The 18,225-nt window shown below is 43.3% G+C and overlaps 1 protein-coding gene across 1 annotated transcript in view; it reads right to left on the reverse strand.

Moving 5' to 3' along the window:
- The window catches only part of CEP162 (centrosomal protein 162), a 205,699-nt gene extending 193,209 nt beyond the window's left edge, over positions 1 to 12,490 (reverse strand). Inside the window, exons 1-2 of the mRNA XM_073626889.1 lie at positions 12,380 to 12,490; positions 12,174 to 12,273 (exon numbers count right to left, since the gene is read on the reverse strand). Of these exons, the coding sequence (XP_073482990.1) occupies positions 12,174 to 12,233 (60 nt within the window). The 5' untranslated portion in view covers positions 12,234 to 12,273; positions 12,380 to 12,490. The remainder of the gene's footprint in view (positions 1 to 12,173; positions 12,274 to 12,379) is intronic.
- Positions 12,491 to 18,225: the final 5,735 nt, after the last annotated feature.

Consider the following 18,225-nt stretch of genomic DNA (forward strand, 5'->3'; position numbering starts at 1 on the left):
AATAATTGTTTTCTACGCTAATCACGCTACTCCCTGTTAATTGCTAAATATCCACCACTACACACAAAAGGCATATAAGCGTACTATATAGTAGCAATTATTTGCTGATGATTTCACAATGCTCCAAATGTGTGATCATTGCTACATGCAAATCCATACAGTTGATTTATAAAGAATTTGCTTAGTCATTCCTTCTGTAATACTGGAACAAAAAAAAAAAAAAAACAAAACAAAAACACAAAATGTACTGTATAAGGCTATAGCCTGTGCCAAGAAAAAAAAATTGCATTTGGCTACACATTATGGGAAATTTGTACTTAATCTCACTGATGCTTGGTTCCATCTTGGGCAAAATGTGGTATCTTCTGTTTAAAAATGTATTATTTACATTTAAACAGCACAGGATGTAGCCTAATGTAGGCATTTTAGTCAAAAGACTATGACTAAAACTAAATTGAAATTTGATGTCAAAATTAACACTGCACTACCACAGAAGAATAATATGTATCGGGCATCTACTAAGCTGCTAAAAGAAAATAAATAAATAAATAAATAATACGATAAGAAAAAAGGCTTTTCTTAATATTTAATGTTGGTAATATATTCAGGTAGTATGTACAATGGCATTACAGCCAATGGAGTTAACAGTTTTTTTTATATTTTCAAGTTGTATTCTGCTTGTCAAAAAGCAATATATTTGTTCATGAAAATTGGTTTTATTTATAAAGACATTCTATATCGCAATGGCTAAATCTGTGTCTGTAGTACATGTTCAAACCTTAATACCATAAATAACATCATGTTATTAGATTTTTACTCCAGGAATATATAACGAATTTGGCAATTCTAAAGAAATTAAGAAATGCACTACAATTTAACTAGACCCATGAGATTTTAGTCTACTAAAATGTACTGGAGATTTTAGTCGAAACTATTCAGATGACTAAAACTAAAACGGCATTTTAGACAAAAGACTATAACTAAAACTAAATTGAAATTTGATATAAAAATTAACACTGATGTGAAGTACTTGGGCAAATGACTATGCAAATTGTAAGTCAACCCTGCTGTTTCTTCGCACGCGAGTGACGTCGCGCGGTTCCAGCCAATCACAGAGCCAGAGTCCATGGCCCTGGAAGGAAGAGGCGCGAAGATGAATGCGGCCTCCAGCGGCGACAGCGCGGGTTTCATTTGCAGGTAAGTGCATACTTGCCCATTATGCTTTTTCTTTTCAGGGAAAAAAAGAGGAAGTAAATCCCATCAGGTTTTCCGTGGACAGCCAGGTCGTCTCTGTGAGATGGTTGCAGTTCCATCTTTGTTAAATTTTTGTATCACTTTAGCTACAGTATTCTGACTGATAAGTAAAGATTGGCTGATCTTCTTATAGACTTCACCTTTCTTGTGTAAAGAAATTCTTTTCTCTTTCTCAGGCCTTGTGACATTTCTCTTCCATGTGGTACCATTGCTGACAGCATGAAATGGGAAGGGGGTTTTGTTTGTTAAGCCCCTTTTATAATCAACTGTCTGCTGGACACCTGTTTAACCACTTGCCCACTGGGCACTTAAACCCCCTTCATGCAACACTGTACCCATATGAAATTTTAGTCCTAGTTTTTTTTTTTCTGGGAGGACGTCATAGTATGCCCTCCCAGAGTTATCCGACCACGCTGTAGCCGTCATTTGGCTATGGCCTGGTCGGCAAGCGGTTAATGAATAATTTGACTCACCTGTAGTCGAATTCTTGTTAATTAGGATTTTGTTGTCTAGAATTTAGCTTTGCTCCCAAGACTTTCATTGGGGTGTATTCAATTTTGCAACATGGTTTTGAATGAATGTGTTAGGAAAAATACTTTTTTGTGTGTGCAAATGAACAAATCTTGGTTGCAATCAATGGCCCGCATTTGTGGGAGTATTTGGTAGTATAGTGTCCCATTGAAAATGTTGGTTCTGAAAGGAAAAGTAAAGGTTTTCTGACAAATCTGATGGGGTGTACTCATTTATGCTGAGCACTGTATAGTAATTGATAGTAATGGATAGATTTATTATTTATTTATTTCACGTACTTATATAGCGCCGTCAATTTACGCAGCGCTTTACATATACATTGTACATTCACATCAGTCCCTACCCTCAAGGAGCTTACAATCTAAGGTCCCTAACTCACATTCATACATACTAGGGGCAATTTAGACAGGATCCAATTAACCTACCAGCATGTCTTTGGAGTGTGGGAGGAAACCGGAGTACCCGGAGGAAACCCACGCAGGCACAGGGAGAACATGCAAACTCCAAGCAGGTAGTGTCGTGGTTGGGATTCGAACCAGTGACCCTTCTTACTGCTAGGCGAGAGTGCTACCACTACACCACTGTGCCGCCCATAGATTGAGGGAAAGTACGCCTGGAGGGAGCCCAGTCTTCCAAAACCACTTCACAATTAAATCACCGCCCGGACGTCATTTTGCTATACCCCAAGCGGTGGTTTAATTGTTCTGACTGGACGTCATAGGTAGAGTTGCCACCTCATCCCTTTAAACCCGAACACATAAATTAAACAGGTTCTGAGGCTAATTTAATGCAGATAAGGCACCAAGTGAGTTTAATTACCACCTTAATCAACCACAGAACCTGTGCAATCAATATGTGTTCGGGTTTTAAGAGGTGAGGTGGCAACCCTAGTCACATGACATCCCTCAAACAAGCCACGCAGCAATCGGTGGTGCGGTTGTCTGTGCGACATATGCTATGACATAGGCTCTTTACCATGCGTCCAATCACAGCTGATCACAGTGTAAATAGGAAGTTCAGGTTATTGGCATTCCTCCACTCACGCTGACAGGTTTTACTCACAGGGATGATTATCAGTGCAGCCCCATCAGTGCCGCCTATCAGGGGTTGCCCAAAAAGGCTGCCCATCAGTGCCACATATTAGTGCCTCCTCATCAGTAAAAGAGAAAAAAAAAATATTACATATTACAAAATTTTATAACAGAAACAAAGAAAAATGTTTTTTTTCCCCCAAATTTTTTGGTCTTTTTTTTCATTTGTTTAGCGAAAAATAAAAAATCCCAGTGGAATACCACCAAAAGAAAGCTCTATCTGTCTCAAAATAAATGATGTTGTTTGGGTACAGCATTGCATGACCATGCAATTCTCATTCAAATGACGACGCAACAATGCTGAAAGGGGGTGAAAGTGCCCTGTATTGAAGTGGTTAAAATAGAACCTGGTGCCAGACTTTTTCATGATGACGCGGTGCCTGGACTGAAATCCATGAAGTCAGCAGAGAGCTCTCTTCTGAAAACGGGTCATAGGAGTGCAAAACTAATTTCACATCTGTGTTCCATAGGAGGAGAAGTACAGCTGGATTTCTCCTTTAAAGGCACAGGGACGCACTGGACACCCAGCAAATAGCATAATGTGAAGGTGTCCAGTGCACCCCCTCACCAATTAACCAATACAAACGGCAACTGCCCCAACCTCAAAATGGCCTTAACAGCAAGGAGCACATGGAAGGGCGATGGATGTCAAACAAAGAAAAACCCCCGTTAGACTTACCGGTAACGGTATTTCCAGGAACCTTCCAGGACAGCTACTTGAGAGATGATCGGCTCCCCCCTCTACAGGAAACACAAATCAGATAGAATTTAAAAGGCCCCTCCCTTTCCTCTGACCCTCAGTTGTTTAGAAGATCAAGTAACGTCCACCGAAGGTGCACTCGGCAGAGGAAAAAAATAGAAAACATAAAACACACCACCACCAGGAAAACATGGTTGACCAGTGAAAAAATAGAATAGGGTGGGAATATAGACGCTGTCCTGGAAGGTTCCTGGAAATACCGTTACCGGTAAGTCTAACAGGGGTTTTCCCCCCTCACCTTCCAGGACAGCTACTTGAGAGGATAAGCAAGATATTATACCTTAGGGAGGGACGACAGCCTGAAGCACTTTCCTACCAAAGGAAAGGTCCTGGCTGGAAAGCATTTGAACTCTATAATGCTTGACAAATGAATGAGAGGAGGACCAGACGGCAGCTTTAGAGATATCTTCCCATGAAGCTCCCGCTCTTTCTGCCCATGATGTGGCCATGGATCTTGTTGAATGGGCCCTAATTCTAGAAGGAGGGGTGCGACCTGACGCTTTATATGCCTCACAGATAGCTCCCCTAATCCGCCTAGCAATAGAACTTTTAGATGCTTTGGACCCCTTCTTGGGGCCACTGAACAAAACTAACAGTTGGGAGGAACTCCTAAACCCACTGGTCTTTTCTAGATAAAGTAGAAGACATCTCTTTACGTCCAAAAGACCAAACCTTTCCTCTTCCGCATTTTTGGGAGAGGTGCAGAAACTAGGGAGGAATACCTCCTGGGACCTATGAAAGTTGGAAGAAACTTTGGGTAAATAGAGTGGATCGGGTTAAATCACCACCCTGTCCTCTAAAATCCTCAGGAAGGGATCTTTACAGGAAAGAGACTCTAGATCAGAAATCCTTCGCCCTGACGTAATAGCCAAAAGGAAGGACAACTTCAAAGAAATCATTTTCAGGGAAGCCTCATGCAAAGGCTCAAAAAGGAGCCCTTGTTAGTGCATTTAATACCAACGACAGATCCCAGGGAGGAACATGTTTGAGGATCCTGGGAGTATGCCTAGATCTGGCTAAAAGGAACCTCCTGACTAAGGGATCTACCGCTAGTCTTCTCTCTGAAAATAAAGAGAGGGCAGCAACTTGAACCCTAAGGGTGTTGACAGAGAGCCCCTTTTCCACTCCCTCCTGCAGAAAATCTAAAATGCAGGGAGTGGAAAAAGAATCTAAACCAGATTTCCTTTGCCAGGAAATAAAAGTTTTCCAAACTTTCCCATAGATTCTTCTTGTGACCAATTTACGGCTGTCCAGCACAGAATGAATAACCCTCTCTGAACATCCATTTAACTGTAGGATGCGCAGCTCAGCCTCCAGGCCGTCAAATGGAAGGTCTGAGGGTTTGGATGCAATACCAGTCCCTGATGGAGTAGATCCTTTTGAACTGGAAGGGGCCAGGGAGGATACACAGATAGGGCCTTCAGAGAGGAGAACCAACTCCTCCTGGGCCACCGGGGGGCAATCGGAACGACTTCTGCTCTGTCCTGAATAATTTTCCGAACCACTAGGGGCAAAAGGGGAAAAGGAGGGAAGGCATAGGCCAGGCTGAAGTCCCAAGGGAAGGACAGTGCATCCGTCCCCAAGGACTCCGTTTCTCTCTCCAGAGAGAAGAACGCCGGTAGTTTCGTGTTGAGACTGGAGGCAAAAAGATCCACTGTGGGGAGACCCCATCTTAGCACCACCTCCTGGAACGTGCCTTGGATGTAGTTCCCAACCGCTGGAACTGATGCTCACGCTGCTCAGAAAGTCCGCAAGCACATTTTCTGACCCCTTGATGTGAACTGCCCTTACTGAAGAGACATAGATCTCTGCCCAGGACAGAATCTGCTGTGTTAATGACAGAAGTGATTCCGAGCAAGTGCCCCCTTGCTTGTTCAAGTACACCACTGTTGTGGCATTGTCTGAAAATATTAAAAGGTCCTTTGAATAGACCCTCTCCCCCAGAGACATAAGTGCTTTCCTCACAGCCAGAAGTTCTCTGAAATTCGAGGAGCGACCTGCTTCCTCTGGCAACCAGGCTCCTTGAGCCTGCCAACCCTGTGAGTGAGCACCCCAACCCCACAGACTGGCGTCTGTGGTAATCTTGACCGGGCAATGTTGTGCCCAATCCTTCCCCCTCTGCAGATGTTCTTGCTGCTCCCACCAGGCGAGATCTAGAAAATTCCCTTCTGGTAGTTTTACCAGCTGATCCAGAGAATTTTTCCTGCGATCCCAATGGAGCAAAAGAAAAGCCTGAAGGGGTCTGGAGTGCAATTGAGCCCAAGGCACCCCTGGAATGGCTGCAGTCATTAGGCCCAGCAACTGCATGATTCAGGGGAGGTCTGAGGGAGCAGTTTGAAGGTCCGCACAGAGAGAAGAATTTTCACAATTTTCTCTTCGGGAAAAAAATCTTTAGGGCAACAGAGTCTATTAGATAACCCAGGAAAAGAATGCTCTGTGAGGGTATTAGGCAAGATTTCTGTTGGTTGACCTTCCACCCTAATTTTTGAAAGGTCCGCAAAACCAACTGTAGGTCTTGAATAAGGGACTAAGGGACTCCTTGCCCTGAGAAAAAAAAAAAAAAAAAAAAATCAAAAAAATCGTCTAGATATGGGACGATTGATATACCTTGAGTCCGAAAAAAGACCATGACTTCGGCCATGATTTTTGTGAAAATCCTCGGTGCTGCCGAGAGACCAAAAGGAAGGGCATTGAACTGCCAATGAGACGGCTCGTTTCCCACGAGCACGGCAAACCTTCGGAACCTTCGGTGGCTCTGGCAGATTGGTACATGAAGATAAGCGTCCTGAAGGTCCAGGGTCATCATGAAGACCTCTGGTAACAACAGATTTCTTACTGAATAAATGTTCTCCATACGGAAACGTCTGTAAACTATGTATTGGTTCAGGACGCTTAAATTTATGACCATACGAAAGCCGCCGGAAGCTTTCTTGACCAGAAGACGTGAGAATAAAATCCCCGGAACTTCTGATCTTCTGGGACAGGAGAAATAACTCCCTCGGTTTCCCACACAGAGATCAAATTTAACATGGCCTGCCGTCTCTCCTGGTCTCTCGGCAGGTGGGCAAGAAAAAAACCTTTGGGGGGGAGATTTTTGAACTCCAATCTGTAACCCTTTACCAGAGTTTGAAGGATGAAGGAATTGGTGAAAATTTCTGCCCATTCCTTGATGAAATTGCACAATCTTCCCCCTACCCCTAACCTGGCGTCACTGGGTATTCTTGGAAGGGGCTAAAGGAGCAAAGGGAGTTCCCCCTTTGAGTTTGTCTTTGTTAAAGGACCATTTCTTTTTAGCCTGTTGGCTTTAAAATTAGCCTTGTATTGGAAGCCACGAAAAGGCCACTTATTCTGGGGCTTATTCCTTTGGAAAGAAGGGAATCGTTTACCTTTCTCAGAGGAACGAGATAAGACTTCTTCTAAGGAAGAACCAAACAACAGTTTGCCTTCGAAAGGAATGCCACAGAGCTTATTTTTGGAGGTAAGGTCACCTTCCCAAGATTTAAGCCAGATAGCTCGCCTAGCTGAATTAATGAGAGCAGAAGCCCTAGCCGCGGATTTCACTAAATCTGCTGCTGCATCAGCTAAGAAGGCGACTGACTTGGCAATGAGTGGGAGGGATTATCTAATCTCTTCCTTGGGGGTGTCAGAAGCCAGAAGATCATCTAGACGCTGAACCCATACGTCTAAATTTCTAGCCACACAGGTTGATGCTACCGCTGGGCCTAAAGAAAAAGCTGAAGCATCCCAGGCCCTATGCAGCAATGAGTCGGCCTTCCTATCCATTTGATCTTTAAGAACCCCAGAATCCTCAAAAGAAAGAACTGATCTTTTGGACATCTGCGACATAGGAGCATCTAATCTAGGACACTTAAAGAAAACCTCCTTTTGTGTCCTCTGGATTGGAACAACCTTTTTTCAGGTTCTTTCCATTCAAATAGAATCATGCCTCTAAGAGACTGATGTACCGGAAAGGTTCTAGATTTCCGTCCCTGAAGGCCCCTATACATTTTATCCTGCACAGATTGAGCATGCTGTGGCATCTCAATCTGCTCTGAGGTATAAATTGCTTTTAATAGTTCATCAATATCCTCAACTGGAAAAAGATACTTGGATGAGCTACCTGTATCCTCCTCTGATGCAGACTTTTCATGAGATGAAGAGACTGAATTCTCACCTTCCTCCAGTTCAGAGGTATTGCATGAACTGATAGTCTCAGATACTAATAAGGGAAGGGACTTGGCAGAGGTTGAAGGATCTTGAGCTATGGGTCTAGAGGAGGAAGGGCCTATACTAGTAACCCTGTCATTCAGTGACCGAAAAGAGGCCACTACCGCCTTCATCGAAGTCATTAACTCCCTAAAGGAGGAAGACTCTGAACTAGCTCTGGGTGGGATACAATCCTCACAAAATAGCTTTTTATAACTATCAGAGAGCCTGGCTCTACAGTTCCCACATTTCCTCTTCACCGGTTTGGCCTAGAAGAGAGCAGAAACAAGGGCCATGAATAAGAAGGATCCATACAAAAGAAGTCCCTTGCTGTAGCTATCCACAGACCAGGGCTTACCTTGGGGGCAGTATGGGACCCGGATGCTGCCGCTGGTTCAATACGAGCGGACGTTCCATCCTCAGACCTGTCCTTAGGCTCCATGAAGCAAGCGGAGAACGGTCGCAGAGAAGACTGCTGCTGTACCGCAAAAACTGCGCCTAGAATGGCGTTTTTAGCAGCCCACTCCCCTGCAGCATGTCCTCAGTGTCTCCACACCATGCTCCTTATAAAAATTCGGCATCCGGAAGTGCGTCATGTGACTTCCGGTTCCGACACCATCTTGCTGCATCACCGGAAGTCCTCCTGACACCATCTTGGTACACCGGAATGAAGCATTTAGGAGGACACAGTTCCACACAGCAGCACTGGGGAAAGGAAGGGAGTTGCCACCATTTACAAAGGCAAGTAACCCTTAGAAATAGGAAACCCTTCTGGTACAGACCATCATCCAGGACTTGGCCACAACTAGTCCTGGATGAAACCAGAGAAGGGGTGTCCACCAACCACAGTTACCAGACCATAAGAAAAGAACAAACGTGTTGGTGCTCCTGGAGGGTCTGGAAACACAAAACAACTGAGGGTCAGAGGAAAGGGAGGGGCCTTTTAAATTCTATCTGATTTGAGTTTCCTGTAGAGGGTGGAGCCGATCATCTCTCAAGTAGCTGTCCTGGAAGGTGAGGGGAGAAAATTCCGAGCTCAACTTACCAGTCAGCCTGGTTTAGACTCATGCCTGAACACATCCGAGCTCATCCCTAATGTGCATGTGTTAGAGCAATGCATTGTTAAAATTACACATGTAGCTAGATGCTGGACTACAGCAATAAGGAGAAGACAACATTTATCCTTCTCTCCCTCTACTGAGATACTCATGTTATGCTACACCCTTCTCCTCTGGCCAGCAGGGGGAGAGCTAAAGCCAAGCAAGACCATAGGCTTCTTTTCAGAGCACTGAGAATTCTAGGAATTGTAGTTTGAGACGGCAGCCATATAATGGCTACAGCTACACTATAAGGAGTAGAGCAGTGGAGAGAGGGTTTTTATCAAACTGCCTGAGAAAGTTCTTCCTCTTAGCACCGCAGGAGTCAGAGGGAGAGAACCTCTGACTGGATGTTTATCTGCCAGCTGGAGACCATAGCAGCGGAGATCTGAGCCTGAGAGTAAGGACACCCAGGGGCAGGGCAGCAATGCCTATATAACAAATCCTGCACTGCTGCCACAGAGAGGCTGGAGTGTCCACTCACCCACCGCTTCCCACTGGAAGCTTTTAGGGCGAGGATGAGCAGGACCCCTTGTACAGCGAGAGGTCACAGCAACATCCTGGGAACTGGTGAGAGGACTAGCCGCCTATTACTGACACTGCTAGAAAAGAATGAGCCACTGAGATCAGGACACCAAGTGCACCCAATCTATACCGAACTTATTTCAAACCTAGACTGCACCTTTACCGCATCTGAAATCACATCTACTCTGCACCTATGCCGAGACTACCGTACCTATACTGCATGCAGGTTAACCAGGACTGTCGTTAAGTCCAAATATACTCTTAAAGGGCCCCAACGATAGCCGGCAGAAGAACATTTTAAAAGGACCACCCCTTCCGTAATAATTCTATATGCATACTTGTTCCCCTGCCCCCTCCGCTACCATCCTCCTTTTTTTTGGACAGTGCATACCCAGTCGGTCTAGGACTAGCATCGATGCCATAAATGCACTCTCGCAGTAGAGTTCCAGCACTTAGTAGATTAAACTTGACTACAGCTCACTACTGTACTTGAGGTGGCCTTGCTACTGTTTATGCTAATCTGGATGCCAAATGTCATCTTATGCCTAGTCCTTACTGTTACTCACTTTGTATGCCAACTTGTGTTATTACCATTGTTATCCCATTTTAACCAGTTGCCGATCACCCTATAGCAGTTTTACTGCTACAGGGCGGACGTGCAGCACAGGATCACACATACACACATACATATACACACAATCCTGGTAGCAGGCACAAGTGCGTGTTGCCGGTGGCTCGCTCCCGCTGTGATTCTGGACTCGATGTCTGCCAACACCCGCTGATGATTTGGTACACAGGCAGAACGGCAGTCTGTCTATGTAAACAAGGCAGATTGCCGTTCTGTCAGTAAGGAAGGCATGGATCCTGTGTTCCTGCAAAGCAGAGACATGGATCCATGCCTTCCCCTAGTAAAAGCACCTCCACCACTACAGTAAAAAATTGGCCAGGCACACAGCTAACCCCTTTTATCGCCCCTGTTTAACTCCTTCCCAGCCAGTGTCATTAGTACAGTGACAGTGCATATTTTCAGCACTGACCATTGTATTAGTGTCACTGGTTCCCAAGAAGTGTCACTTAGTGTCTGATTTGTCCGCTCCAATATCGCAGGTCCACTAAGTCGCTGATCGCCATTACTAGTAAAAAATAAAAATAAATATATCCCATAGTTTGTAGACGCTATAACTTTTGTGCAAACCAATCAAAATATGCTTATGCTATTTATTTGGGTACAGCATCACAGAACCGGGCAATTGCCAGTTAACCACTTGCCTACTGGGCACTTTTACCCCATTCCTTCCCAAGACAGTTTTTAGCACTGTCACACTTTAAATGGCACTTGCGCGGTCATACAACACTGTACCCATATGACATTTTTAGCATTTTTTTTTCACACAAATAGAGCTTTTTTTTTTTTTTAATAGTGGTATGTAATCACTACTGGGTAAAAAAAAAAAAAAAAAAAAAAAAAAACCCCAAAACACAATTCTTCATAGTTTATTGTAAAATTTTGCAAACAGGTAATTTTTCTCCTTCACTGATGTGCGCTGAGGCTGCACTGATGGGTACTGATGAGGCTGCATTGATGGGTGGCACTAATAAGTGACACTGATTAGCAGTACTGATGGGCACTGATTAGCAACACTGGTCAGCAAAGTGGAACCCGATGTCCCTCTAACAGAAGCTGGTTATTGCTTTCCTCTTTTCTCCTCACGAAAAAAAAAAAAAAAAAAAAAGAGCCGATAACAGGCTTCTGTTTGCATCATATGAGCAGCTGTCCATTGGCTGAAACTGATCATGTGGTAAAGGGGTGCTGCGATTGGCCCTTTACCCTGACCTGTGAGGGTCAGGACTCGGCGATCACAGAGCCCGACACGCGAGCACATCCATAGACGCCCTCCTGGATTTGGAAGTCCACGATGTAGCCGTCTTTTGGCTATAGCGTAGGCAGGAAGGGGTTAAATGGGTTAAAGGGGTTGTAAACCCTTGTGTTTTTTCACCTTAATGCATCCTATGTTCCTACGTGTTTGTACAGAGAGGGACTGGTGTGTGCGTACGTGTACAGAGAGGGACTGGTGTGTGCGTACGTGTACAGAGAGGGACTGGTGTGTGCGTACGTGTACAGAGAGGGACTGGTGTGTGCGTACGTGTACAGAGAGGGACTGGTGTGTGCGTACGTGTACAGAGAGGGACTGGTGTGTGCGTACATGTACAGAGAGGGACTGGTGTGTGCGTACGTGTACAGAGAGGAACTGGTGTGTGCGTACGTGTACAGAGAGGAACTGGTGTGTGTGTTTGATGGAGGGGGTTACAGAGGGGAATAGATGGGGGAGTACAGAGAGGAACTGTGCGTGGTCAGAGCCGCAGATGTGCGCAGGAGTCTAATTTCCAGGAAGGAGCTCTGATTTTCCGTCAGCATCCACCGGACCTTCACAGCGTATGCACCTCTGACATCAGAGTCTGCATGCAAGGTGAATATCTCCTAAACCATACAGATTTAGGAGATATTCATTTTACCTACTGGCAAGTCTTATTATAGGCTTACCTGTAGGTAAAAACGTGCTAAAAGGGTATAGAACTACTTTAACACAGCAATATGGTGTGAGCCGGACACATTTGTATTTTAGGAGCCCTTGCAGTGATCTATGCAGAATATCCTGATTGGATGATTCTTTTGTCACATTCTATCCAATAGAAAGCAGTCCTTGTTACCTCTTTCAGAAACTGTTCAAACTGCTCGTCCAGCTCCTCTTTAGTCAGGCGATGAGCCATTGGCTGCTCCTGGAGGTGCTCCCTAGGCCAGTACTATGACCTATACATAGAAATAGAAGACAATTACAAGAGAGAACTCCTGATAACAGTGAGCCATGTAATAAAGTGTATGTAATCATCAGAGGAGCCGTCCTCACATCACATACCTGTGTGCTAAGCCCGGACACCGATGAATACAGCGTGACCCGACAGCTGTATACAGGTAACCGGGGACAACACTTCCTTACCGCCTGTATTCCCGCCCACACAACCAATACAGCCTCTTCACCCAACCACCAATAAGAACGCAGGATCAGCCGCTCCCCTCTGCTGACGACGAAGAGCGGCGAGCTGTGGTTGGCATCCGTTGTGGCACAGCTCCTCCTGTTGGGTTATAACAGTGACAGACGGTTGATGGCTGTGATCATGTGATCATCGTATTAGAATGAATGGAGCGGCGGGACTCGGGAGTGATGTTCTACTGCAGCTGTACCGGCTTTATCAGGGACCTTGGAGCTTTGTTTTTATCATACTTTATCTGTGCAGTCTGAGCTGTAGGGAGATGATTTTAGGACAAAATAAAACGTACTCCTCAAGTGCATTCATTGCTATATTATTTACTTCTATTCACTTGACCCCTGGAGGATTTACCCCCGCCCACCCCCTTATTCATGACCAGGCCATTTTTTGCGATACAGCACTGCGTTACTTTAACTGACAATTGCGTGGTCGTGCGACGTTGTACCCAAATGAAATTACTGTCACAAATAGAGCTTTCTTTTGATGGTATTTGATCACCTCTGCGGTTTTTATTTTTTGCACCATAAACAAAAGAGCGACAATTTTGAAAAAAAATGCACTTTTACTTTATGCTATAATAAATATCTCATTTTTTCCTCAGTTTAGGCCAATGTGTATTCTACGTATTTTTGGTAAAAAAAAAACAGTAAGCGTATATTGATTGGTTTGCGCAAAAGTTATAGCGTCTACAAACTATGGGAAAGATTTATGCCATTTATATGCCATTTTTATTATTATTAATTTTTTTTTACTAGTAATGGTGGTGATCTGCAATTTTTAGCGGTATTGCAGCGGACAGGTTGGACACTTGACACATTTTTGGGACCATTGACATTTACAGAGCAATCAGTGCTATATATATATGCACTGATTACAATGTAAATGTCACTGGCAGGGAAGGGGTTAACACTAGGGGGGTTAACTGTGTTCCCTATGTGTGTGTTCTAACTTGGGGGATGGGACTAACTAGGAGAGATGACGGATCGCTGTTTCTACTTTATAGAAACACATGATCTGTCTTCTCTCCTCTGACAGTACAGGGAAAAAAGAAAACCATCAATTTTGAAGAAAAAAAATATTTTTTACTTTCTGCTATAAAGCATACCCAATAAAAAATGGAAAAAAAAAAATCAAATGTCTTCATCAATTTAGGCCAATATGTATTTTGCTAGATATTTTTATTTAACCACTTCAGCAACGGAAGAATTTACCCACTTTCTGACCGTTCCATTTTTTGCAATACAGCACTACGTCGCTTTAACTGACAATTGTGCAGTCGTGCGATGCTGTACCCAAACAGAATTGACGTGTTTTCCCCACAAATAGAGCTTTCTTTTGGTGGTATTTGATCACCTCTGCAGTTTTTATTTTTTGCGCTATAAACAAAAAAAGAGCGACAATTTTGAAAAAAAACAATATTTTTTACTTTTTGCTATAATAAATTTCCCAATTTAAAAAAAAAATAAAATCATTTTTTTCCTCAGTTTAGGCTGATATTTATTCTACATATTTTTGGTAAAAAAAAAAAGAAACGCAATAAACGTATATTGATTGGTTTGCGCAAAAGTTATAGCGCCTACAAAATAGGTTATTGATTTATGGCATTTTTATTATCATTATTTTTTTTTTAACTAATCATGGCTGGCGATCTGCAACTTTTAGCGGGACTGCGACATTGCGGCGGACACATCGGACACTTTTTTGAAACCATTGACATTTATACAGCGATCAGTGCTATAAATAGCCACCGATTACTGTATAAATGTCACTGGCAGGGAAGGGGTTAAAACTAGGGTCGATCAAGTGGTAAAATGTGTTCCCTCACTGTGTGTTCTAACTGTGTGGGATGGGACTGACTGGAGGAGGAGACCGATCGGTGTTCCTATATACTAGGAGTACACGATTGGCCTCCTCTCCCCTGACAGAACATGGATTTGTGTGCTTACACACTCAGATCCACGTTCCTGCTCTGTCACGAGCGATCGCGGGTGCCCGGCGGACATCATGGTCGCCGGGCATGCGCATCGGCTCCTCAGTGATGCAGAGCGCGTGTGCCCCCTATACCGACGGGAAGCAGAAGACGTCATATGACGCCCGCCCAGGATGGGAGATCCCATCTGCAGACGTCATTTGACAATACATCAAGAAAGAATCTATCCCCTATTTTGTAGATGGTATAACTTTTGTGCAAACCAATCAATATACGCTTATTGGGATTTTTGTTTACCAAAAATATGTAGCAGAATACATATTGGCCTAAATTGATGAAGACATTCGATTTTTTTAACTTTTTAAAAAAAAATTTTTTTTTTATAGCAGAAAGTAAAAAATATATATATATATTTTTTTTCAAAATTGTCGTTTTTTTTTTGTTTATAGCGTAAAAAAGAAAAAACGCAGAGGTGATCAAATACCACCGAAAGAAAGCTCTATTTGTGAGAAAGAAGAGACATCAATTTTATTTGGGTACAGTGTCGCACGACCGCGCAATTGTCAGTTAAAGCAACACAGTGCTGTATCGCAAAAAATGGCCTGGTCATGAAGGAAGTAAAGTGGTTATAAAATCCCAATAAGTGTATATTGATTATTTTGCGCAAAAGTTATAGCGTCTATAAACTATGGTATATATATTGGAATTTTTTTTTTATACTAGTAATGGCAGTGATCAGCGACTTATATCAGACTGCGATATTGCAGGGGCCAATCTGACACTTTGTGGGAATCAGTGACACTAATACAGTGATCAGTGCTAAAAAATATACACTGTCACTGTACTAATGAGACTAGCTGGGAAGGGGTTAAAATCGAGGGTGATCAAAGGGTTAAATGTGTGCTTAACCTGTGTTTTTGTGTACACAGTGGTGCTTTTGCTAAGGGATGTGCTAGATTTTATTCCCCGCTTTGCAGAGAAACAACCCAGCACAACCCTGCTGACAGGACAGAGCTCTGTATTGTTGACAAAAGCAGAGCTCCATCCAGTGTGACTCCTCGCCAATCAGCGGGTGCCAGCGGTCATCCATTGGTAGCCGCCCACTGATTGGCTTCTGCTGTGAGTAAGCGGCCCGGCAGCGCATGCGCCCCCTACCCAGGAGTGCAGAATCTTGTATATATTCGTGATTCTGCATAGAGTGGACAGCCTGTAGCTAAGCTACAATAAGGCGATTGTTAACTGGATATAGAGCTATCATTTATACGCAGCGCTTTACATATATATTGTACATTCACATCCATCCCTGCCCTTAAGGAGCTTACAATCTAAGGTCCCTTATTCACATTCATACATATATTAGGGCCTGTTTATTCAGGATCCAAATAACCTACCAGCATGTCTTTGGAGTGTGGGAGGAAACCAGAGTACCCGGAGGAAACTCACACAGGCAGAGGGAGAACATGCAATCTGTAGTCAGGTAGTACTGTGGTAGGGATTGGAACTGATGACCATAGTGCTAACCACTTCGCCACTGTGCTGCCCCATGTTATTTTTTTAGTTTGTGCAGCGCTTTACAAAAAAACATTACAACACAGTTCAATACAAGAGGAATAGGAGCCAGTCACCATGCAATGTGTCTTGTAAACGCACATGCACAGACATGCATTCGCATGCTGCACTTCAGTGTTTTTTAAAAATGCGCTGCAATGTATTTATTTATTACATTTCTTTATAATTTTCACTGAGCTTTAGGCCTCTTGCACACTGGATGTTTTTAACATGGCTGTTCTTTGAGTGTCTGGCTTTTTTTTTCTGCCCATAAATGCCCCTATATGTTAGCCTATGTGTTCATGCCGAGGAGTTTAGTGGCGGGGCATTTAGAGGCAGGAAAAAACCCCAGAGCCAGTGCATCCAGGAGCAGCAATGTTTTGGCTGAAAAAAATGCTTGATGTGTGTAAATGCATCTAATACCAGATGTTTAGTGCTTGAGCATGAATTCATTTATTATTTTCGCAAATGAAATGAATTAACGCCCAAGTGCTTGACACGCCTAAACGCGTTACACACGTCTAAAACCATCAACCGTTTTTTGCTGCTAGGATGAAAGGCGTCTAGGAGAGATGGCAAAACCTACCGTGCATGAGGCCTTATTTGTAAAGGAAACACCAACTGACTGTTTTGACTTTGTGTATATGCACATTGCGATTTAAGCGATTTAGTGCATTTAAGCGCCAGTTCACATCTATTTGGTGCGGGAAACTTAGACAATCTTGAGTGTTTCCTGCACTGCCTTGAGCCCTGGGTCACACTGAGCTGGGGTTATTGAAGCCGTGCGAGTTCAGCTGAACTTGCAGGATTTCACTCCCGCATGTCAGTCTCGATTTCGGCTGCGATTTCACAGACATCTGTGGGGTTTTTGCACAGATGTCAATGAAAATCGCACCCCGAAATCGCAAAAAGTAGTACAGAAACTACTTTTTGAAATCGGTGCGGCGCCGCAAATGCAAATGCTTTGCAGCCGATGTCAAATGGCACCAATGTGAACCAGGGCTGAAATCGCACTCTGTTCATGTGATCTGCCACTGGTGTCAATACAGCTATTCTTTTAATTCTACTCCTTATGCTGTTTGCTCTATATGGCTTTATTTTTCCCCTAGAATAGCAACTTTCTGATAAATTGGGACTAAAACTTGCTCAGCTATTCTTTGTTGCTCCGGTTCCCACCCAGGGAGATTTTTTATGCAGGCATTTTCATACATCTAGGCCAGTGAGACCTGTTTCTATACCCCCCCTTATGTGTGTCCTGAGGAAGCAAACCAGCAAAACGCGTAGACACACAGGGGCGCACACACCTGTGATCATTGAACATCATCTGGGTATATGTGACCCTTTTCTGTGGTCACTTTACACATACTGGCCGTGTTTTTGGCTGACTATGTATACATGCTTTTTTTTAGCATTTAATATATTGTGTATGTTTGTATGTTTTTCTTCTACCTTTATGTGTAAATAAAATGTGATTTTTTTAAACTAATCTCGTTGGTCCAATCTGCCTTCAAAGTCTGACCTAGTAGTTCCTTTTATCTCTTGTTCAAATGATTTATACGTATGTGGCTTAGCAGTGATTAACTTTTCATTTTCCCGGTGTCAATGTTAAATTAATGACACCCCAAAGCAGCATGCAAAACACGTTGCAATTGCAAGAATCAGATTGCATGGGTGTGCGGCAAAAAAAAAGTTGCCTGCACCCTTCTTGTGCAGCGGCAATTGAGTCCATACAAAATACATGGGCTCAAATCGCACTGCAAAGAATCGCATGTGATTTGAATAGGAACGCAGTGTGATTCCTATCCATGTTCCGCACCGTACAGGTGGGAACCCAGGCTTAGTATAAGAAAAAAAAAAAAGTAGGGCATGTTTTAATGTGAACTTCATTGATTGAAATACTTTGATTTTACAATGTATATGCGCTGGTGTGCACTGATCAACGCATGCCAGCGCATCTGGTGTGAATGGACCCTAATTCACACATAGACAGTATACAAGAAAATGTATGATGAGAAGACGGCAGGACCTCCTGAAAATAACATGCTCATGAGGAGTATGACAACACTTTAATTGATGCAAGCTACAAACCTTGTTGGCATTAGTGGGTTGACATATGATTTTCTTTTCTCTAGCATATTGCATAGCAGTTTTCATTAGGTAAAAGAATTGTATAATTCTTATTTATTTTTATTTGTATCAATTAGTTTCTATTGTATCAGAATAGTTTCTATTTTT

Source organism: Aquarana catesbeiana, linkage group LG04, assembly GCF_042186555.1.
Source record: "Aquarana catesbeiana isolate 2022-GZ linkage group LG04, ASM4218655v1, whole genome shotgun sequence".
NCBI lineage: Eukaryota > Metazoa > Chordata > Amphibia > Anura > Ranidae > Aquarana > Aquarana catesbeiana.